The sequence below is a fragment of the Mastacembelus armatus genome, chromosome 13 (genome assembly GCF_900324485.2).
Source record: "Mastacembelus armatus chromosome 13, fMasArm1.2, whole genome shotgun sequence".
Taxonomy (NCBI): domain Eukaryota; kingdom Metazoa; phylum Chordata; class Actinopteri; order Synbranchiformes; family Mastacembelidae; genus Mastacembelus; species Mastacembelus armatus.
In genome coordinates, this window is record NC_046645.1 from 2,866,236 (window position 1) to 2,889,768 (window position 23,533).

The window sequence follows — 23,533 nt, forward strand, 5'->3', positions numbered from 1 at the left end:
TCTTCGAATTTACTACACACCGTGTCATTTTTAGTTAATTATAGTTAAGAAAACCAAAGTTGTCACATATTACCTTTTGAAAATGGGTCACTGACCCAAAGACAACACGAAGGTTAAAAGAGCAGACCTGTAAAGTGGCATGGTGGAGAGGTGGTTAGCGCTGTTAATAGTGTCCACTAACAGCCAGGTGGCTCTGGGTTTGAGTCCTGTTTGACCCTGAGGCCTTTCTGTGTGGGGTTTGCATGTTCTCCCTGTGCCTGCATATATTTTCTTCCTCCCACAGTCCAAACACACACAGGTGAGGTTAAGCTGATTGGTGACTCTTAATTGGCCACAGGTGTGAATATTAGTGTGAGGGTCTGTCTGTCTCTATGTATCTGCCCTGGGATGGACTGATTACTGGTTGAACCGTCTCACCCAGTATCAGCTGGGATCGACTTCAGGCTCCTAACTGTATGAGCCGACGTGTGTGTGTGTGTGTGTGTGTGCATTGTCAACACCTACAGCTTTGGAGCCAGAGGACCATGGAAGAGGCCTTGGGATGCAGCCTGATTAAGACCCTCAACCTCCTTTATAGACAGCCCCGAACCCCCAGTCAGACCACCCCAAGAACTAATATACTGTAAACACACAACATGATACACATTTATTTTTTATGCTGTGATTTTAATCTTGTTGAACATGTTGATATATAAACACATATGTGTAAACTCTCCTCCATAAACAGACAGAGAGGTGTGGAACACAATAGAGAATTAAGGCTCAAGCAGGAGAAATAACAAACATCAATCAATTCCCACCCAGTGTCCTATGATGCTGAGTGTAAACTGCTGTAATCTGGGCATGTTCTTAGGTGTGAATCAAAATCACGAATTTATTATATAGAATAGCAGAAAAAAAGTCCAAATGTACAGACGGTGAAATAAAGATTAGAGCAGAAAGTGTTGGCATTAAGAAAATGGACTGTAACACATTATGAATAATATCTTTGTGTAATTTTTCTCTTTTATCAGAGAAAATATTGTTAAGTATGAATCGAGCCAACCCTGGAGGCGGTGCGACTCTTTCCGGTCCCCGTCGGAATAAACTCTTCCTGCCGCGTCTCCACTTCATTTCCAGAGACAACAGCAGCCAAAGTGTCACCTGACGGTAAGTCATCTTCTGTTGTGTGTCTGTTTCAGTGTCTACACACACACACGTTGTTGTTATATTGTTATATCAAGAACACAAAGCACGGAACTCCGCCGAACGGTTCGTTTCGGTTTGGATCTTTATCTCCCGTCAGAGCAGACCTGGATTGGGACAGAAAAATAACAAACAAACAAACAAAAAAGACTGGCCGTGGCATTTTGTCCCCACGTTGCCACAATCGGTCAAAAGAAAGTGGACAGAAAGCTGTCTTTGCATGTTGTTTTATTAAAAATCAGAAGTGAAATGAAATAAGACCTTAAAGTGGAACACCGGTAAAATGCTCAGTGTGTATTTCCCAGCCACTTTCACTTCACATAACTTACTTAACATAATGGTTTTAACATTTTGGATAAACATTCAAAACAAATATTTACTGACTGCAGAACCTAATCTAATAATATCAGAATGAATTTTATATAGATTTTTTAGGAAACTGTCTTTATATTGTAAAGACCTTCTCAGACTTTCTTCTGGTTTTGAACAATAAAACAATAAAAAACACATTTTTTATTAATTTTAAGGTGAAAGGTGTGTACGTGTTTTTGTCAGTAACAGTCCATGTGCAAAATACACAAAACATTTTTGGTTTCATTTTATATTCTCAACTTTTCCATTTAGTTTTCTCAAAAAAGAAAAATCTCCAATGTTGTTGGAGCTTGTTTGTTTTCCCACAGGTATCGTGATGAACTGCTGTGGTCTGCTCGATCCTGAACAGCAACCAGGTACAGAGCATTTAGAAAACAAACAAATCTCTGATTATCTTAATTATTTTTGATACGAATATGAAACTTTAATGTGAAGACATATATATATAAATTATATATATATATATATACATATATATAATCATGCACACTGTAGATGATGAAATATCATCTGTCTAATACGTAGATGCTGATGCTGATGAAGCTGCGGCTTCATTCTGACTAAAAATAAACTCAGTATCAATGATTCTGAAACGAATATTGTCTTACCCCTGTGTTAATGTGTTGTGTTAATTTATGGTTCTGTGTCAGTCCCTCTGAAGAGCATTGAGGTGCAGCTGGAGGTGAAGGACCATGTGGCCACAGTGGTCTCCACCCTGATCTACGAGAACAAGGAGGACAAACCAATAGAGGCTGTTTTTGTCTTCCCTCTGCCTGGAGATGCTGCTGTCTGTCATTTCAGTGCTAAGATTGGACAGACAGAGATTGTAGCGGAGGTGAAGGAGAAACAGGAGGTGAGCTGTACAGTAAAGACTCACTCACTGTCATGGATCAGGAAAAGACAGTAAAGATGGTGGATGTTTCTGACGTGTGTTGTCTGTTCTCCAGGCTCGAGAGGAGTATGATGATGCATTGAGCTCCGGTCAGCAGGCCTTCCTATTGGAGGAGAGCGAGCAGAGCCCAGATATATTTTCTCTAAAAGTGGGCAGTCTGCCTCCAGGAGAGAGCGCCTCCATCAGGCTGGAGTATGTCATTGAGTTGTCTGTGCAGGCTGATGACGGGCTGAGGTTTTGTCTGCCTGCTGTGCTCAACCCTCGCTACCAACCTCAGGGTGAGGAAACAAGATTTGGAGCTATTTACTGCCTGCAACAGCAAACCCCTAATAAAAAATACATTTACATGATACATCGTTTTAGTTCCTGGAAGGTGTATTCCTGTGCAACGACATCACTCCAATTATGAGCTTTGGGAATTGATTGATTGAACATCTGTAGGACCAACATTTCTCAGTGTGTAATACCTGTTTGATCCATGCTTGCCTGGTTCGGTCTACAGGTAGTGAAGGTGCCAGTGTCCAGGTGACGTCTGTTCCGGCCTCTCAGGTTCCCTACACTCTGTCTTTCTCTGCTCGAGTGTCCTCTCCACGTCCAATATCTAAAGTGGAGTCCAGCTGTTCCCTGGACCCTCTGCAGTATCTCAACACAGAGCAGACCCAGGCCATGGTACGTAGACGGCTGATGTGTCTGCTGGGTGTGGTCATGATTCGTTGTTGACAGTAAGATATAGAACTTGATTTATATTGGTGAACCACAGGTGAAGTTGGCTGCAGGACACAAGTTTGACAGAGATGTTGAACTGCTGATTTATTACAAAGATGCCCACCAGCCCACTGCTGTGGTAGAGGCAGGACAGGCCTCTGCCAAACCTGGTGAGTGCAAATTAGTGAAGCTGTTACTTTGCTAACAAGATGTTCATTAGCACCAAACTAGGTCTTTGCTCTGTTTCAGGCACTCTGATGGGTGATCCAGTAGTGATGCTGAGCCTGTATCCTGAATTCCCTCAGGCTGTGATGTCTTCACTGGCCTCATGTGGAGAGTTTGTGTTCTTACTGGATCGGTCTGGAAGTATGGACTGTCCTACCGATAACAGTGAGCAGCAGGAAACTTGTATCGGCAGTGCCAGGGTATTCAGCCAGTGTCAACTCCACCATCAGACCGATCACAGTGTCCCTGTCACACAGTCGCCTTCACTGTCCTTTCTCTCTTCCCTTAAGGATACTCTGCTGCTCCTGCTGAAGAGTTTACCAATGGGCTGCTATTTCAACATCTACAGTTTTGGTTCCACCTATGAACACATCTTCCCGTGAGTGTGTCCTAGTGTGAAAAAGAAGATGTGTGTGTCATTGGTGTTTGTCTTCATGAATTTTTGTGGTTGCAGTAAGAGTGTGAAGTACAGCCAGAAGACCATGAAAGAGGCTCTGAAGAAAGTGAAACAGATGACTGCTGATCTTGGAGGGACTGAAATCCTGATGCCCCTGAACCACATTTACAGCCAGCCCTGCATTCCCAGTCAGCCTAGACAGGTAATGTACACACAGACACACAGTTTACACAGGTTCACCTTCCTAAATACAATCATAAACTAACAAGCATGTTCATACTTTGATTTTAAAACTGTTGAGATTAAACTGCTTTGACACATTTGGGGTGTAATGTTATTTAACCTTTCCATAAACTGTCCTCCAAAGCTGTTTGTCTTCACTGATGGAGAGGTGGGGAACACCCACCAAGTAATAAATCTGGTGAAGAAGAATTCAGCTTCCCACAGGTGAAACCTCAAAAACACAAAATGCAACAAATATTCCCACATTATGATCCATGTGTGTGTGATAAAAACAAAACCTGTGTGTTGTAGGTGTTTCTCCTTTGGGATTGGGGAAGGGGCCAGCTCTGCTCTTATCAATGGCTTGGCCAAGGAAGGAGGAGGTCACGCTCAGTTCATCACAGGGACTGAGAGGATGCAACCCAAAGTACGACAAAACCTCAAAGTCTATTTAAACCAAAACAGCTAAATGTGATTGTGCCAGTGCCTCTCTGAGCCTTTTGCCAACATTTCTACTCACCAGGTGATGCAGTCGCTGCGATTTGCTCTGCAACCAGTTGTCTCAGACATCTCAGTGACCTGGGATTTACCAAAAAAAATGTCTGTCACTGTCCTCTCTCCACCAATCAGAGCAATATTCCAGGGTCAAAGGTCACTGGTTTATGCCCAGCTCACTGGACAGGTAGGAGCAGCACCATCCCACAGTGAACTAACTAGATTGGCCAGATTTGAAAAAGATGAATAACAGTGATTTTTCTATAATTATTGGTTCTTAACACTGGAATGGTCCCTCAGAGCTCAGAGGCAGCAGAGGGCTGTGTGACGGTGAAGTACAACCTGGCAGGTCATCCCTCTCAGAACCAGCTCACCTTCAATCTTAAACCTGCAGAGGACACTGGGTAAAACAGTATTTGATCAGAGAATACCATTATCCTGACCTTACAATACAATATACAATAGTGTGAACAGCATTTATGTTATATGTGTGTTGGTACTGTTTGAGTTTTCTCTGGGCGCTCTATTGACTCTATTGCGTTGCCTCTTGTGTTTTTCTTTACGTGTTGTCCCTCTTTTCAACTGGTGACCTGCCCAGGGTGTGCCCTCTTTCTCACCCACTGTGTGGTTTGATTTGACAAGTCACCAGTAAATAAAATGTAACAGGTATATTTGTCTATTGAGATGTTTTAGGATTTCTTTAGGGCTAATAGAGGAGCATCATACGTTATATCTCCTGTCTGCAGATTAACAGTCCACAGGTTGGGCGCTCGGACTCTGATTCGCTCCCTGGAGATGGAGGAGAGAGAGGTCAGAGGGCAGCAAGATGGACGGTTAAAGGAGAAGGTGGTAAAGCTCAGTGTCCAGTCAGGAGTCAGCAGCTCTTTCACTGCCTTCATTGCTGTTAACAAAGATGATAGCAAAACCATTCAAGGACCTATGGTGCAGAGAAATGTTCCAGCACCTGGTGAGTGTTTTTCCAAATGAATGATGTATCACCCACTGCTTTACAGTTACTACAGCTGACCACAGATGATAGTTGAGGAATGATTATGCTAAGAATATAGAAACACAATGGGGAGCTGCTTCCACATTATAAGTATTGATAGAAAATATAGTTATTAATGCATTTAAATTGTAGGAAGAGTCAGTATTTCACTTAAGCTGACAGTACAATTGTCTGTCCATTGTTTTCCTGCCTGTGTGTGAATGTAGAAAGTTGCACTTATTTTTTGGAAATTTGAGCAAGTTGAATATTTTATGTGCTTTGTTTTTCTACCTCAACCTCATACTTTTTAAAATAATAACATGATGCTACTGCTTATCACCCAAGCAGCCTATTCATACTATTGTTTGATTAGTAAGTAGCAGTTTACAAAGACCTTTGAAGATACAATTATTAAATGGATCCACATATTCATGTGTTCATCAGGATGAACTGTAATGACTTTGGTGGTTGTCTGACTTTTCATTTATCACCATCATCAGGTCAAAGTTTGTATTTGTCCAGTCATTTGGTTAATGACCATATAGCTGCAAATGTCCCATTTCCCATCAGCCTCAGCTCCACTGTGTGTTTATGGTGAATTAGCAAACATTAGCATTAGCACCTTCTCCTGAATATCTGTTTTTATTTTTTCTTCATACAAACTTACATATTAGCAGCATGTCCCCAGATTATCATAAAGTAATTCTGTTACTTTAATTTTACCAAACTTGTAGTTTCTGACAAAGTAGTTAATTGCTTTAAATATTCAGTCAGCATGTTTTGTGTTACAGTTTAGGTTTCTTGCTTATTTGCTTGTATTGCCTTGAACACCTTGAATATTTTTATGTACTTTTTAACCTAATTGTTTTTGTAATAAGCCCAGAAACCAGCAGTTTAGTAGTTTTCTGTTTTCTGATGCTGAGTGCAGGTGACTTCAGTGAATCTCTGGGTTGGTCTAAAGTTTCATGTTTGTGATACTTATGTATTTTTTAACACAGAATATTTTAAGTGCCAGTTTTAACTGCATTTAATGTTTTTGTTTACTGTGTCTGGTGTGATGTCTTGACCTCATAATTTTTCCCTCAATCTTAAAGAGATGCCCTGGACTGGTAGTCAAGCAGTCTGTCAAGCTCCAGTCAAAAAGAGAAGTAAGTAAAGAGATGAATGGGATTCAAACACTCATCTGAGTATGTTTATTAGTGCAATATATAGATAACTATTGAGCAAACAACCTGAACATATTTATCTAGCAGTTGTTATGGCCACTGAGAAGTTGTGTGACACTGAGGATTTAGCTGCAATATATGAGTATGTGGTTACTCTGCTCTCTCAACACTTGTCAGAGCAAACCCTAGTCTGGCAGCAGCACAGGTTTATTCTTTAATATTAAGATGTCTTAAATATGGATATTAAAATTGTGCATCATGTTTATTTTAAGCAGGTTTCTTCACAAAAGCAAGAAAGATGTTTCAGCCCAGTAAGGATGCTGCTCAACACCGTGCTCCAGTCCAATATGGTACTGTATGTCTCTTTGTGTTTACACTGCTAGTTGTAGATACACACAGCTGCCACAATTAGAGATATTACACTGTTATTGTTTACTTTGTTCATAGTTTTCTACCTCAACCTCATACTTTTTAAAATGATAACATGATGCTACTGCTTATCACCCAAGCAGACTATTGTTCTCCAACTAAGTAAAAAGGTGAAATGGATTTAACCACATATTTGTCTGTGTCAAATTTTTCATTAACAGTATAGAATCATTTATTTATCTTTCCTTAAAACAGAAATTATTCAGATTGACTATTTTCAGAAGTTCAAAAACTAGCCCAAGTAATGCAGTCCTGTTTCAGAGAGGTGTTGTGTTTTCTGAAATATGTTGAGACTATAATCAACACTGTGTTTGTCATGTGGATTTATTTTGATAAATCAGTCTGATATTTTTAAGATATTTAAATCATGTTGTTTTGTTTGTACACCACTTGTATTTTGTGGAGTGGTGGGTTCTACATATGTGTAAATGAATTTTCTTGTATTACAGTCAAAGTTTCTTGTATATTTGTGTATGTTGCCTTTGTGTAATGTTCTCTCTTCCTCTTCTTTCTCAATATTACAGAGTATGAAATGCGGGGGTGCATATTACGCTCGGCTGGTAAGTAGCAGTTTACAAAGACCTTTGAAGATACAATTATTAAATGGATCCACATATTCATGTGTTCATCAGGATGAACTGTAATGACTTTGGTGGTTGTCTGACTTTTCATTTATCACCATCATCAGGTCAAAGTTTGTATTTGTCCAGTCATTTGGTTAATGACCATATAGCTGCAAATGTCCCATTTCCCATCAGCCTCAGCTCCACTGTGTGTTTATGGTGAATTAGCAAACATTAGCATGCTAACACTAATATGGTGACTATGGACAAACTTACTAAACATCAGCATGTTAGCAGCATCTCACTTATAAGACCCAGTTTGTTTTAGCAAATTAACATCAGTACTTTTATTTTCTTATCAAAACCTGTTGATTAGCGACTGATGGTGAGTGCACAGCTTTGATTTCCTCAGTGTAAATAATGTGTACACTACACAGTAGATGATTGTTCATCATTCCTCTAAATAGAAATGACTCAGATTAAATACGACTCAGAAGTTATAAAAGTGGCCCAAATAACCAAACCTGTTTCAGAGAGGTGCTCACTTTGCTGCTGATACATTCTGCAGGTTGTGGTGCTGTACAGTATGGGGGTTTGTGTTTTCTGAAATATGTTGAGACTATAATCAACACTGTTTGTCATGTGGATTTATTATGATAAATCAGTCTGATATTTTTAAGATATTTAAATCAAGTTGTTTTGTTTGTACACCACTTGTATTTTGTGGAGTGGTGGGTTCTACATATGTGTAAATGAATTTTCTTGTAATACAGTCAAAGTTTCTTGTATATTTGTGTATGTTGCCTTTGTGTAATGTTCTCTCTTCCTCTTTTTTCTTAAAGTGCAGCATGAATATGATAGGGGCATATTTGGCTCGGCTGGTAAGTAGCAGTTTACAAAGACCTTTGAAGATACAATTAGTGGTTAGATGAACTGGACACTTTTAAGATATTTAAATCAATTAAATGCTGTTGGTTTATTTATATCAGACTTGTAGTTTCTGGTCCAATGGTTTATCCATTGGTTTAAATATGAAGTAATAATTTTTTTGTATTAAAGTTTAGGTTTCTTGTATATTTGCGTATGTTGCCTTTGTGTAATGTTCTCTCTTCTTCTTTTTTTCTTAAAGTGCAGCATAAATATGATAGGGGCATATTTGGCTCGGCTGGTAAGTAGCAGTTTACAAAGACCTTTGAAGATACAATTAGTGGTTGGATGAACTGGACACTTTTAAGATATTTAAATCAATTAAATGCTGTTGGTTTATTTATATCAGACTTGTAGTTTCTGGTCCAATGGTTTATCCATTGGTTTATATATGAAGTAATAATTTTCTTGTATTAAAGTTGAGGTTTCTTGTATATTTGTGTATGTTGCCTTTGTGTAATGTTCTCTCTTCTTCTTTTTTCTCAATCTTACAGAGTATGAAGATGGTGGGGACGTATCTGACTCAGATGGTAAGTAGCAGTTTACAAAGACCTTTGAAGATACACAGATAGAATCACCATATTAGCAAACATTAGCATGCTAACACTAATATGGTGACTATGGACAAACTTACTAAACATCAGCATGTTAGCAGCATCTCACTTATAAGACCCAGTTTGTTTTAGCAAATTAACATCAGTACTTTTATTTTCTTATCAAAACCTGTTGATTAGCGACTGATGGTGAGTGCACAGCTTTGATTTCCTCAGTGTAAATAATGTGTACACTACACAGTACATGATTGTTCATCGTTCCTCTAAATAGAAATGACTCAGATTAAATACGACTCAGAAGTTATAAAAGTGGCCCAAATAACCAAACCTGTTTCAGAGAGGTGCTCACTTTGTTCGCTGATACATTCTGTAGGTTGTGGTGCTGTACAGTATGGGGGTTTGTGTTTTCTGAAATATGTTGAGACTATAATCAACACTGTGTTTGTCATGTGGATTTATTATGATAAATCAATCTGATATTTTTAAGATATTTAAATCATGTTGTTTTGTTTGTACACCACTTGTATTTTGTGGAGTGGTGGGTTCTACATATGTGTAAATGAATTTTCTTGTATTAAAGTTGAGGTTTCTTGTATATTTGTGTATGTTGCCTTTGTGTAATGTTCTCTCTTCCTCTTTTTTCTCAATCTTACAGAGTATGAAGATGGTGGGGACGTATCTGACTCAGATGGTAAGTAGCAGTTTACAAAGACCTTTGAAGATACAATTATTAAATGGATCATCATATTCATGTGTTCATCAGGATGAACTGTAATGACTTTGGTGGTTGTCTGACTTTTCATTTATCACCATCATCAGGTCAAAGTTTGTATTTGTCCAGTCATTGGTTAATGACCATATAGCTGCAAATGTCCCATTTCCCATCAGCCTCAGCTCCACTGTGTGTTTATGGTGAATTAGCAAACATTAGCATGCTAACACTAAGATGGTGACTATGGACAAACTTACTAAACATCAGCATGTTAGCAGCATCTCACTTATAAGACCCAGTTTGTTTTAGCAAATTAACATCAGTACTTTTATTTTCTTATCAAAACCTGTTGATTAGCGACTGATGGTGAGTGCACAGCTTTGATTTCCTCAGTGTAAATAATGTGTACACTACACAGTACATGATTGTTCATCGTTCCTCTAAATAGAAATGACTCAGATTAAATACGACTCAGAAGTTATAAAAGTGGCCCAAATAACCAAACCTGTTTCAGAGAGGTGCTCACTTTGTTCGCTGATATATTATGTAGGTTTGTGGTGCTGTACAGTATGGGGGTTTGTGTTTTCTGAAATATGTTGAGACTATAATCAACACTGTTTGTCATGTGGATTTATTATGATAAATCAGTCTGATATTTTTAAGATATTTAAATCATGTTGTTTTGTTTGTACACCACTTGTATTTTGTGGAGTGGTGGGTTCTACATACAGTGGGTACGGAAAGTATTCAGACCCCTTTAAATTTTTCACTCTTTGTGTCATTGCAGCCATTTGCCAAAATCAAAAAAGTTCATTTTATTTCTCATTAATGTACACTCAGCACCCCATCTTGACAGAAAAAAACAGAAATGTAGAAATTTTTGCAAATTTATTAAAAAAGAAAAACTGAAATATCACATGGTCATAAGTATTCAGACCCTTTGCAGTGACACTCATATTTAACTCACATGCTGTCCATTTCTTCTGATCCTCCTTGAGATGGTTCTGCTCCTTCATTGGAGTCCAGCTGTGTTTAATTAAACTGACTGGACTTGATTAGGAAAGGCACACACCTGTCTATATAAGACCTTACAGCTCACAATGCATGTCAGAGCAAATGAGAATCATGAGGTCAAAGGAACTGCCCAAGGAGCTCAGAGACAGAATTGTGGCAAGGCACAGATCTGGCCAAGGTTACAAAAGAATTTCTGCAGCACACAAGGTTCCTAAGAGCACAGTGGCCTCCATAATCCTCAAATGGAATAAGTTTGGGACGACCAGAACTCTTCCTAGACCTGGCCGTCCAGCCAAACTGAGCAATCGTGGGGGAAGAGCCTTGGTGAGAGAGGTAAAGAAGAACCCAAAGATCACTGTGGCTGAGCTCCAGAGATGCAGTAGGGAGATGGGAGAAAGTTCCACAAAGTCAACTATCACTGCAGCCCTCCACCAGTCGGGGCTTTATGGCAGAGTGGCCCAACGGAAGCCTCTCCTCAGTGCAAGACACATGAAAGCCCGCATAGAGTTTGCCAAAAAACACATGAAGGACTCCCAGACTATGAGAAATAAGATTCTCTGGTCTGATGAGACCAAGATTGAACTTTTTGGCGTTAATTCTAAGCAGTATGTGTGGAGAAAACCAGGCACTGCTCATCACCTGCCCAATACAATCCCTACAGTGAAACATGGTGGTGGGAGCATCATGTTGTGGGGGTGTTTTTCAGCTGCAGGGACAGGACGACTGGTTGCAATTGAAGGAAAGATGAATGCGGCCAAGTACAGAGAAATCCTGGAAGAAAACCTCTTCCAGAGTGCTCAGGACCTCAGACTGGGCCGAAGGTTCACCTTTCAACAGGACAATGACCCTAAGCACACAGCTAAAATAACAAAGGAGTGGCTTCGGAACAACTCTGTGACCGTTCTTGACTGGCCCAGCTAGAGCCCTGACCTAAACCCAACTGTCTCTCTGGAGAGACCTGAAAATGGCTGTCCACCAACGTTCACCATCCAACCTGACAGAACTGGAGAGGATCTGCAAGGAAGAATGGCAGAGGATCCCCAAATCCAGGTGTGAAAAACTTGTTGCATCATTCCCAAGAAGACTCATGGCTGTACTAGCTCAAAAGGGTGCTTCTACTCAATACTGAGCACAGGGTCTGAATACTTATGACCATGTGATATTTCAGTTTTTCTTTTTTAATAAATTTGCAAAAATTTCTACATTTCTGTTTTTTTCTGTCAAGATGGGGTGCTGAGTGTACATTAATGAGAAATAAAATGAACTTTTTTGATTTTGGCAAATGGCTGCAATGACACAAAGAGTGAAAAATTTAAAGGGGTCTGAATACTTTCCGTACCCACTGTATGTGTAAATGAATTTTCTTGTATTACAGTCGAGGTTTCTTGTATATTTGTGTATGTTGCCTTTGTATAATGTTCTCTCTTCCTCTTTTTTCTTAAAGTGCAGCATGAATATGATAGGGGCATATTTGGCTCGGCTGGTAAGTAGCAGTTTGCAAAGACCTTTGAAGATACAATTATTAAATGGATCACCATATTCATGTGTTCATCAGGATAAACTGTACACTTTTAAGATATTTAAATCAATTAAATGCTGTTGGTTTATTTATATCAGACTTGTAGTTTCTGGTCCAAGTGGTTTATCCATTGGTTTAAATATGAAGTAATAATTTTTTTGTATCAAAGTTGAGGTTTCTTGTTTTTTCGCTTATGTTGTCTTTGTGTAATGTTCTCTCTTCCTTTGTTTCTCTCAATCTTATAGTCGACACTGTCAGCAGTTATGAAACCTTAGCTCTTAAATGTGGCTCAGCTGGTAAGTAGCAGTTTACAAAGACCTTTGAAGATACAATTATTAGATAGAATCACCATATTAGCAAACATTAGCATGCTAACACTAAGATGGTGAATATGGACAAACTTACTAAACATCAGCATGTTAGCAGTGTCAGTGTGTGCACATTGACATATTACCATTAATTCAAAGCAGCACTGTGCCAATAGCACATCCTCACAAAGCTGCTAGTCCTGCCTGGTTCTCTGGTCACCAGCCTTAATATCTGTTTTTATTTTTTATTCATACAAACTTACATCTTAGGAGCATGTGCCCAGATTATGCAATATAATTATTATCAAAGAATGGGAAAGAATTTAAATTGTAAGCAGAAATACAAGTTGCAGAAATAAGGTCTCATACAAACCAGGAACACATTGACTTACAGTTGTCAGAGTAAAACTTTGATTGTTTTAACTGTAATATATTGACCCATCTTCATCAGTTAGAATAGAATAAAAAACATGTTCTAAATTCATATCAGTGTAATAGTCCACAAAAGTTGGATGTTTTGTTTTTGTTGTTTTTTTACTTGTTTCAGGTTTGTCTTCAGCAGGACCATTGCCCAAACAGCCTCACAAAGACCCTTTGCTGCAGTTGGTCTCCCTCCAGCAGGCCTCTGGCTGTTGGCTGCTAGATCCAGCTCTGGCTGCTGCACTGGGAAAGACCAGCAAGGAGGTGGAAAAGTCAAAGCCTGCATCGGTGGGTCACTGTCAGAATTAACAGGTTAAAACAACAAAATAAAAGAAAATGAAGATGAGACAAACTAAACCTTCATCACTGCATAACAAATATCTGAGACCAAAACAGTGTCTATACACTGGCACCAACACTCTTACAAACCAAAATGCTTTTACAGTATCACTCAAAGGTTAGTGTGAAAGTATTTGAGTGTCTTATTTTATGATATAATGTTCTTGTGTGTTTGTTTATAACCAACCAGCAGCATTTTCCTTTGAGATACTTTGTCGTTTTCATGCTCTGTGAATTTTTCTCCTGTTGTGATTTTTCCAATTAATTTGGTGAATTAGATCAAGAAAGAAGTGTGGGCCACCATTTTGGCTCTGATCTGGCTTCATGGTTTTAAAATGGATGCCAAAGAAGAGTGGGAGCTTCTGGCTATGAAGGCTGTGTCATGGCTCCGAGCTCAGAAAGGTAAATAACCAGAATAATAACAATAACCATGAAGTGCTGTTTGTACCAGTGTGTTGTGGTTAAACTCCCATGAATCTCATGACTTTTTCTCAGCAGCTTGTGTGACCGAGTGTGTGGAAGCTGGAAATACACTGTTGGGCTGCAGGGTGCAGAAAGACGCACTGGGGCTCTGATGTTTTCAGTGCATTGGCCTCTTCTTCAGGACCGTCTCCACAATCTGCCTTATGTTTTCTGTTTTCATTTGGAGTCTTTTAAATGTGACTGTAGAATTGTCTTAAACCACTGAAAACTAACTGTGAAGCTTTGATTGATGAGTTTTTGTAATAAAAAATGGATGTTAATTCTCAGTCACTGCTGAGACCAGAGAATCCAGATTCTCCTAATTTCCAGAATAAGACATAACAGACATATGGGAGTAATGAAACTGGGGTTAGATTGCTCCTGTGTGATGGAAAGTGTCTGCATAAAAGCTAAGAAGAAATAAAAAAATAATAGGAATAAAAATAACTGTATGAATATCTCAGTGTTGTGTGTTACATTTCGTTTTCTGAACATCTAATTCACTTACACACATTTTTGTGTTTATTCCTGCTGTGGCCATCCGTGCGTGGAGGCGCTGTGGTCAAATTTACGCAGCCCCCTGAACTCGTCACCATTGAACTCCCAGCTTGAGAAAGCTCTACATTAAAGGAGTAGGTTTTTGTAATGAGAAGTGCACTAATAGGTTTCGTCGTAGCTGTTTATGACATATTATATATACATGTTGTCAAAAAAAGATGTATTGTTAAAGATTTTTATCCCTGTGAAATTAGGAAAATAAGGAAAAATTACATTTCTTTGCCTCTTGCCCCAAGATTAAAGAGATTCATTTAAAAGTTTCAAATGAAATATACCCAACCAATGAATTTTTGAGACGGAAATTTAATTTGGAGGTGAATCAATGTTCCTTCTGTGAAACTGAAATTGAAGATCTCAATCATCTACTGTTTCATTGCGAGTTTGTATCTTCTTTTTGCAGAGATGTACAGAGCTGGATTCAGATTCAAGGAAGAAGATTTAAGTTACCTCCTCTAAATTTAGATATGGTGAGATTTGGAATTTTTCTGGAAGATAAAAAAGGCGATTTCGTTATAAACAATCTTTTATTGCTGGGTAAATTTGTTATTGCAGATATCTGAAACTGAAACCCGTGTCTTAACCACTGGAGGAATGAGGTGAACCTTTGGTACAGTTCTCTGGAACATGTTGAAAACAAAAAGCTGTTGAAATGTGTGTAGCTGCTGAATGAGTTTGATTTGATTTAACCTCTTTTTTGTTCTTTTATCTTAAGATGACTGATGCTTTGTTGTGTTGTATATTTTGTTGTCAATAAAAAAAACAAAAAACAAAACAAAAATCTCATCACCATTGAGTGGGCGCAGTATTCTCCTTTAGAAACAGGGCTCGATTTGTTTTCTGACATCAGAACCTTCGGGAACAACGCCCACATAGCTGCTGCAAGCTCCACAAAGGCGGTGCCGCTTGGTGAGGAAACCAAGCGTCCCCCAGCCTGTAGGCGTGGTGTCTGCATGTAGACTGCAGCTTGTGGAGCTTCTGTAAACACCAGCTGTTTTTGCTCAGTGACGAGAAGGAGCTGCACAAAACTTAGTCCCAGACACGGATCAATCATCAGGTAAGGACTGTGCTGCTGTGTGGTCAGGAATATTAATGTGATGCCACTAAATAATAAGGCAAAGAGGAAGGTCAGCTGCAATCTGCGGTCAGTAGTTTTCACTTGGAAATTCCCGTCATGCAGTTTGAATGTTCTCATTAAAAGCTAAAGCTGTTTAAACACGTTTATAGGATCAAACGAGCAAAGATGGAAAAACTAGTGCGTGTGATTCTCAAGGAGGAGGCGGGGCAGACACTTAACTACTTCCGTACAGTCCTGTTGATGAGGCTGCATGACTTAGGAAATTATCTCTGAAGCTTTGGACAATGTGGAATAAAATCCCGAGAGTGTTGAATAAAAGTGAAAATATAAAATTAAAGTCCAAAGACATTGATGACATTATGATTTGACACTGGCACCTATTTCTCTATTTTTTATTATGATATTTTTCCACAGTGACAAATGTAGCAACAGTTAATTTGTTCATCATGTGATCTGAGTTTTTACAACACACTTGGACAGTTTTTCAATGGTCTTTCACATGACTGATTACTCCTGTCTGAACTGGTCTATGATTACATACATACCAATTGCACAACATATAGATTGAAGAGGAGCAGGCCATAGTGATACAGATCTAGGAAAGGTGTGTTTGGTTGCACAATGTGTTTGTAAAGTGATATCACAGTGTGGATTGTTAAGGGACAGATTTCCAGTGTTTACTGTTTATTTGCCACAGCACTTAGATTGTGTTTTTATTTATCTGCTACATCAGTTTGGTCCAACTAAAGTGATTCATGTTTTGAAGGTTTTGTTTGGTCAATTCACAGATGAAAGGAAAACCTAGACCACAGTCTTTGTATGAGCTTTTTGTGCAGCAGGCACTCTAACCCCCTCTGGACGACTAACACTTTGTGCATGAGAGAAATGTTTCTCTGGAAAAGGACCAGTCATTTTACAGAGTAGGAGGTGAATGAGTAATGAAACGCTCACAGCAACTTAGTGCAATAACAGTTTTGGCCAATCACAAAACATTTTTAGTTTCATTTGATATTTTTAAGTTTTTCTTTTACTTTTCTCACAGATATTTTGCTGAGTGATGTGTCGTGTCATTACCAAAAGAAAAACCTCCAATGTCCTTGTTCGTTTTTCCCACAGGTACCATGATGAACTGCTGTGGTCTGCTCAATCCTGAGAAGCAACCAGGTACAGAGCCTTTAGAAAACATTAACTTTGTGTTTGTGTAGATTTTAAATGTAAAGACTTGTACTGGTTGTAATGGCTGCTGGGCATATGAAGGTTTAACTATATGTTTGGTTAGTAGGTACAGCAGAAACCATGCAAACAAGAAATGTTAGTCAGTATAAGCAACTATTTGTAGCATGTTTTCAAATACAGAGCCAGTCCCCACTTTATTTATTTGTAATATTGTGTTAATTTATGGTTCTGTGTCAGTCCCTCTGAAGAGCATTGAGGTGCAGCTGGAGGTGAAGGACCATGTGGCCACAGTGGTCTCCACCCTGATCTACGAGAACAAGGAGGACAAACCAATAGAGGCTGTTTTTGTCTTCCCTCTGCCTGGAGATGCTGCTGTCTGTCATTTCAGTGCTAAGATTGGACAGACAGAGATTGTAGCGCAGGTGAAGGAGAAACAGGAGGTGAGCTGTAGAGTAAAGACTCACTCACTGTCATGGATCAGGAAAAGACAGTAAAGATGGTGGATGTTTCTGACGTGTGTTGTCTGTTCTCCAGGCTCGAGAGGAGTATGATGATGCATTGAGCTCCGGTCAGCAGGCCTTCCTATTGGAGGAGAGCGAGCAGAGCCCAGATATATTTTCTCTAAAAGTGGGCAGTCTGCCTCCAGGAGAGAGCGCCTCCATCAGGCTGGAGTATGTCATTGAGTTGGCTGTGGAGGCTGATGATGGGCTGAGGTTTTGTCTGCCTGCTGTGCTCAACCCTCGCTACCAACCTCAGGGTGAGGAAAACAAGTGAACACTTTCACAGTCCTCAGATCAGTTTAGTGAAAAACAAACGATTCATTCAACTCTGCTCTGTAAAGAGTTTTTCAACTTTCTAAAAAGTACTGAGCTGTTACCAGGCATGAAATTTCTGGAGCATAAAGCGATGTCATGACTCTGGAGAAAATACTGATGATGAGGTGAATCTTTAGTAGTTACTTGTAGTTACTGGAACTACAAGAATATATAAAAAAGTTCCACATTCTGTGCTTTGGATCTGTAGAACAACGGTTCTGTTAATTTCAGCATGAAAATAGTCTCTGGCCCTGGTCCTCGAGCGCTACTGTCCTGCTTGTTTTCCAAATACCCCTGGCCTACCCACTGCTGATTACCTGGATCAGGTGTGTTCAGCCAATCAGAGACTGGAGGGGCAGGAATAGTTGGAGACCCCAGTACACCAAATGTTTGTGTTTAGGTTTTTAAAAAAGCAGATGATGGACTGAATTTCATCATATTCCTGTGTGGAGTTTGGATGTTCTCCCCTATACCTGTGTGGGTTTTATCTGGGTACTCGAGCTTCCTCCCACAGTCTAAGACATGCAGATCATGGTTAGATTACCTATATAGACAGGCTGGGGACCTTATTTAACTATGTCTGCAAAATGAAAGGACCCAGTTGACTCAGTTTTGGCGCCTTGTCTTGTTTTTGATCTTGTCTACAGGTAGTGAAGGTGCCAGTGTCCAGGTGACGTCTGTTCCGGCCTCTCAGGTTCCCTACACTCTGTCTTTCTCTGCTCGAGTGTCCTCTCCACGTCCAATATCTAAAGTGGAGTCCAGCTGTTCCCTGGACCCTCTGCAGTATCTCAACACAGAGCAGACCCAGGCCACGGTACGTAGACGGCTGATGTGTCTGCTGGGTGTGATCATGATTCGTTGTTGACAGTAAGATATAGAACTTGATTTATATTGGTGAACCACAGGTGAAGTTGGCTGCAGGACACAAGTTTGACAGAGATGTTGAACTGCTGATTTATTACAAAGATGCCCACCAGCCCACTGCTGTGGTAGAGGCAGGACAGGCCTCTGCCAAACCTGGTGAGTGCAAATTAGTGAAGCTGTTACTTTGCTAACAAGATGTTCATTAGCACCAAACTAGGTCTTTGCTCTGTTTCAGGCACTCTGATGGGTGATCCAGTAGTGATGCTGAGCCTGTATCCTGAATTCCCTCAGGCTGTGATGTCTTCACTGGCCTCATGTGGAGAGTTTGTGTTCTTACTGGATCGGTCTGGAAGTATGGACTGTCCTACCGATAACAGTGAGCAGCAGGAAACTCGTATCGGCAGTGCCAGGGTATTCAGCCAGTGTCAACTCCACCATCAGACCGATCACAGTGTCCCTGTCACACAGTCGCCTTCACTGTCCTTTCTCTCTTCCCTTAAGGATACTCTGCTGCTCCTGCTGAAGAGTTTACCAATGGGCTGCTATTTCAACATCTACAGTTTTGGTTCCACCTATAAACACATCTTCCCGTGAGTAGGAAACATTTAAAATTCGATTGCAATTAAGACGCTGGTGGCACTACAGAATCATTCACCATCTGTCCTCTCCCTGTGTGTTTCCAATGGCAGTAAGAGTGTGGAGTACAGTGAGAAGACCATGGAGGAGGCTCTGAAGAAAGTTGGAGAAATGACTGCTGACCTGGGAGGAACTGAGATCCTTCAGCCTCTTAAACATATTTACAGCCAGCCCTGCATCCCCAATCAACCTAGACAAGTAATGCACACACACACACACACACACACATATCAGCACACACTGTCCCACACATGCAAATACACATGATGATAGGTAACTGGTTGTACAAGATTTACAAGCCAGGCCAGCTGCTGGTAGAGATGGCATTTAAGGCAGTGCACTCTGTGTTCGGGTTCACTTGGTCATAATTCAAGTGATGCAGTAAGTGAAATGAAAGATGGAGTATACAGCTGGTATTCAGAGATCCAGAAGTATGTGGTGCTGCTGCAGTCATTCCAGCACATGGTGTAGAGAAAGGGCCTGAGTGCACAACAGGACAGTGCTGTTCCTGGGATCTTGTTGGGTCTTGGTTTGCAACACATCACTTGACACTGCATCGTGTGTTGAAGAGAAGGGAACTTGACAGCTCTTCAGACTCAGTTACACAGATAAGAGAGTCAAAAGCAAAAGTAAAAAAGTAAAAGTGATATGTTTGAGTTTGACAGATGAGATACAAGCAATGGATTAGAAATAGATCTGCTTTAACATGTCTCATCCAGTGCATTGAAAAGTACCTTAACTTAGCTCTTACTATTGTAGGTACAGTAAAACAGACTTAAACAGGTTTGTTTTGAGCTCATACTTGACACCCCCTTCTCATTCATCATACTTTACTCAACTAAACTCTAAAAACTACTTCAACATTCCTCAGAAAATTATCCAGACAACTTTAACCTTTTAAGCTTTTCTGGATGTGTCATTATGTAATTAATATAAAAACTGTCCTCCAAAGCTGTTTGTCTTCACTGACGGAGAGGTGTGGAATACCAAGGAAATAACCAGTCTGGTGAAGAACAATTCAGCTTTCCACAGGTGAAACCAACAGCCCACACATTTCCCACAATATATCACATGTGTTAGTGTTGTGTGTGATAAAACAAAACCTCTGTGTTGTAGGTGTTTCTCCTTTGGGATTGGGGAAGGGGCCAGCTCTGCTCTTATCAATGGCTTGGCCAAGGAAGGAGGAGGTCACGCTCAGTTCATCACAGGGACTGAGAGGATGCAACCCAAAGTACGACAAAACCTCAAAGTCTATTTAAACCAAAACAGCTAAATGTGATTGTGCCAGTGCCTCTCTGAGCCTTTTGCCAACATTTCTACTCACCAGGTGATGCAGTCACTGCGATTTGCTCTGCAACCAGCTGTGCAGGACATCTCAGTGACCTGGGATTTACCAAAAGGAGTGTCTGTCACTGTCCTCTCGCCACCAATCTCAGCAATATTCCAGGGTCAAAGGTCACTGGTTTATGCCCAGCTCACTGGACAGGTAGGAGCAGCACCATCCCACAGTGAACTAACTAGATTGGTCAGATTTGAAAAAGATGAATAACAGTGATTTTTCCATAATTATTGGTTCTTAACACTGGAATGGTCCCTCAGAGCTCAGAGGCAGCAGAGGGCTGTGTGACGGTGAAGTACAACCTGGCAGGTCATCCCTCTCAGAACCAGCTCACCTTCAACCTCAAACCTGCAGAGGACACTGGGTAAGCCAACATTTAGTCAGGTAGCAGAATTACATTCAGCCAGATGCTGATTTACAAAGCTGGATTTATTTTGGTTGTGAGTTTAAAATGGTTAGAAGAGCTAATACAGTTTTAATTTGCTGAACTGTAGATGTTTTTGAATTACCTGTGTACAATCTACATTTGCATGTAACCGATCACTTTAAAACTTTGGAGCATTTGTCCCCTTGTGGGCCTTTATGGGACATGGTGTTTGTGTCAGTTAAAATGAAATTACAGGAAAAATGCCACATTAGAAAAAAATAAAACTATCATCTGACATATACTAAAAGTTGTTTATGTGAATTCTTTACCTTATTGCGACTATCTTGTACTTGCATTTTAAAATCTGGATTGGTTAGTAACTGGTGATATGTAGGCATACAATGTCACTGGGTAAACGTAGGTTACCCATACATAGAAATGTAAGATTAGATGATCTGTGTTTTCTCTTCCCTCTTGTCTGCAGATTAACAGTCCACAGGCTGGGTGGTCGCTCTCTGATTCGCTGCCTGGAGATGGAGGAGAAAGAAGATGGAGGAAAGCCTGATGAGGGAGTGAAGAAGAGAGTGGTGGAGCTCAGTGTCCAGTCAGGAGTGAGCAGCGCCTACACTGCCTTCATCGCTGTCAACAAAGACAACAGTGAGCCGATTCAAGGACCTTTGATGCGGAGAAATGTTCCAACACCCAGTGAGTGTGTTTTATAAGATCAAAATATTCCTCTCACTACTGGCACTTCTGTGAATCAGTTCAGCATTTATTGGTGCAGGAGGAACCATCTGTGTTGAACTGTGTCAAAGTACAATTATTTAAAATTTGTTTAGAATCAGTTTATTACTTTGTTATCATTAACTGTGTTCATCTCAGTGTTTTACAGTATGATGCAGTGTGCGATGCCTATGGCCGGTCCAGGGCTTCCTGGGATGGCTATGGCGTGTGCAATGCCTGGGCCCCAAATGAGGCTAAAGAGCTGTGCGATGCCTTCGCCCTTAATGCTTAATTTGTGCAGTGCAGTAACTACGGCTGATGCAATTATGAGTGAGTGTGAGGTTCCTTAATTTTTTAAAACAAACCACTGTATAATTTTTGTGTGCAAAATCCATGAGGTGCTTATTATTTTATAATAATAATAATAATAATATGTGGATTGAAAGTAGAAAATATTTGGTGTGATTTTTACTATTTAAACTCATGTTTGTTTTCTGATAATGCAGGTTGTGACATGTCATGTGACGAACCGGCAGAATTTGGAAAGTTTCTTGAGAAAGGTATCTGTTCTTACACTGGGCTGTTTCTAACACGTTACAAATTTCACAACATGTTATTGTTTCCATCAGACTGAAGAGGATTCACTAAGCAATTTTCAATTTTTCATCTTGTGGGGTTCTCAGGTTTAAGTGCAGTGTTTTATTAGCCTTATATTCTGTACATATGTAAGATTTTAACATCACATTCACACATGGATTAACCTCAGGACTGTTTCAATGGTCTCATGTTTCTACTCATTATTATCAAATTGGGGGGAAAACGAAAAAATAACTTAGAACAATGTACAGTGTACATTATTGTCTCTCACGTTCTTTCTTTGCACTTTCTAACATTTTTGCTCCTCACACTTGGAAGTTGAAGATCCTGATCTTACCATGCCCAAGCAGCCTCGTAGAGATCCTTTGCTGGAGTTGGTCTCCCTTCAAAAGGCCTCTGGCTGTTGGCTGCTCGACCCAGCTCTGGCTGCTGTACTGGGAAAAAAAAGCAAGAAGGTGGAGAAAGCAAAACCGTCTGCTGTGAGTCCTTCAGATCTCATGAATCATTTCAAATGAAATACAACCACTGTTACCTAGTGTATGGAAACATGGGCTTTAGTTTAAGGTATGTGTAGGAATGGAAAAACTAAGACAAAGGGAATGAATGTAATGAAAGCAGAAGGGCGGCATGTTGGAGCAGTGGCTGACACTGTTGCTGTGAAATGATTTCTCTTTCACTTGGTGAATTAGGTAAACCAGGAAGTGTGGGCCACCATTTTGGCTCTAATGTGGCTTCATGGTTTCAAAGTGGATGCTAAGGAAGAGTGGGAGCTTCTGGCCATGAAGGCTGTGTCATGGCTTCGAGCTCAGAAAGGTAAATAATCAGCCAATAACAAGTTCTGATCTATTGTTTTTAAAATCAGCTGCTGCATTAAGTCAACAGTGTGTGTCAGCTGCTGGTAACTTGTTTTGTGTGTTTCCACAGCACCATGTGTGACAGAGTGTATAGAAGCTGGAAATACACTGTTGGGCTGCAAGGTGCAGAAAGATGCACTGGGGCTCTGAGGGTTTCATTCAACTGGATTTTATGTAGGGCAGGTACACAGAAGCAGATATAGTCCACCTGCAGCCATTACACTGAATGTTACAGGCAGGATTTACCTTTCTAGTACTGGGTGCCTTATTTCATTTACACTGTGCTTCATTTATCCAGAATTATCTATGTAACAAGACAAAGAATTTTTCTTCTGTTTGCTGCTTTAATGCTGCTTTGTATCAGAAACACAAAGAAAACTAAAGTTGAGTTTTTCGCTCTGAAGGTTCATTGATGCAACAAATAAAACTGAGGTAGACACGATGCCCTTTAGTGGACTCTGAGTTTCTCAATTACACTTAATTAATGAATGAAGTACATTTCTTGTTGTAGGGAAAGTATTTAACAGACCAGAAGTAGATCCACATATTACACTGACCATGTGTTCATATGCAACAGAATAACAATTTGAAAACCTTGTGCTGTTCTTGATCTTTTGACCTCAACCTTCACTTTT

General features: G+C 40.0%; 1 protein-coding gene across 10 annotated transcripts; it reads left to right on the forward strand.

Annotated features, from left to right (window-relative positions):
• The first annotated feature begins 1,043 nt into the window (after positions 1–1,043).
• LOC113142760 (von Willebrand factor A domain-containing protein 5A) lies at positions 1,044–23,340 on the forward strand. Of its 10 annotated transcripts, none has more exons than XM_026328044.1 (26): positions 1,044–1,149; positions 1,866–1,913; positions 2,208–2,410; positions 2,505–2,727; positions 2,952–3,118; positions 3,210–3,324; positions 3,404–3,579; positions 3,670–3,758; positions 3,834–3,978; positions 4,144–4,223; positions 4,311–4,425; positions 4,522–4,680; positions 4,767–4,897; positions 5,240–5,460; positions 6,576–6,629; positions 6,920–6,997; positions 7,601–7,636; positions 8,482–8,520; positions 8,769–8,807; positions 9,061–9,096; positions 9,776–9,811; positions 12,291–12,329; positions 12,611–12,661; positions 13,221–13,381; positions 13,711–13,834; positions 22,969–23,340. In XM_026328044.1, exons 2-26 carry the CDS (start codon positions 1,874–1,876, stop codon positions 23,046–23,048), a joined length of 2,637 nt encoding a protein of 878 aa, XP_026183829.1. In that variant the 5' UTR covers positions 1,044–1,149; positions 1,866–1,873; the 3' UTR covers positions 23,049–23,340. The 10 variants fall into 10 exon arrangements, with proteins under 10 accessions (XP_026183829.1, XP_026183761.1, XP_026183780.1 ...); XM_026327976.1 differs by having other exon boundaries at positions 1,047–1,149; positions 6,923–6,997; XM_026327995.1 differs by having other exon boundaries at positions 1,047–1,149; positions 4,794–4,897.
• Positions 23,341–23,533: the final 193 nt, after the last annotated feature.

What these genes read in the sequence shown, in the direction of transcription:
- LOC113142760 (XM_026328044.1), top strand. Translation starts at nt 1,874, where the DNA reads ATGAACTGCTGTGGTCTGCTCGATCCTGAACAGCAACCAG. An exon ending in AAACCTGCAGAGGACACTGG is followed by an intron (nt 4,898 to 5,239) that starts GTAAAACAGTAT and finishes TCCTGTCTGCAG; the next exon opens with ATTAACAGTCCACAGGTTGG. An exon ending in GGGCATATTTGGCTCGGCTG is followed by an intron (nt 8,808 to 9,060) that starts GTAAGTAGCAGT and finishes TCAATCTTACAG; the next exon opens with AGTATGAAGATGGTGGGGAC.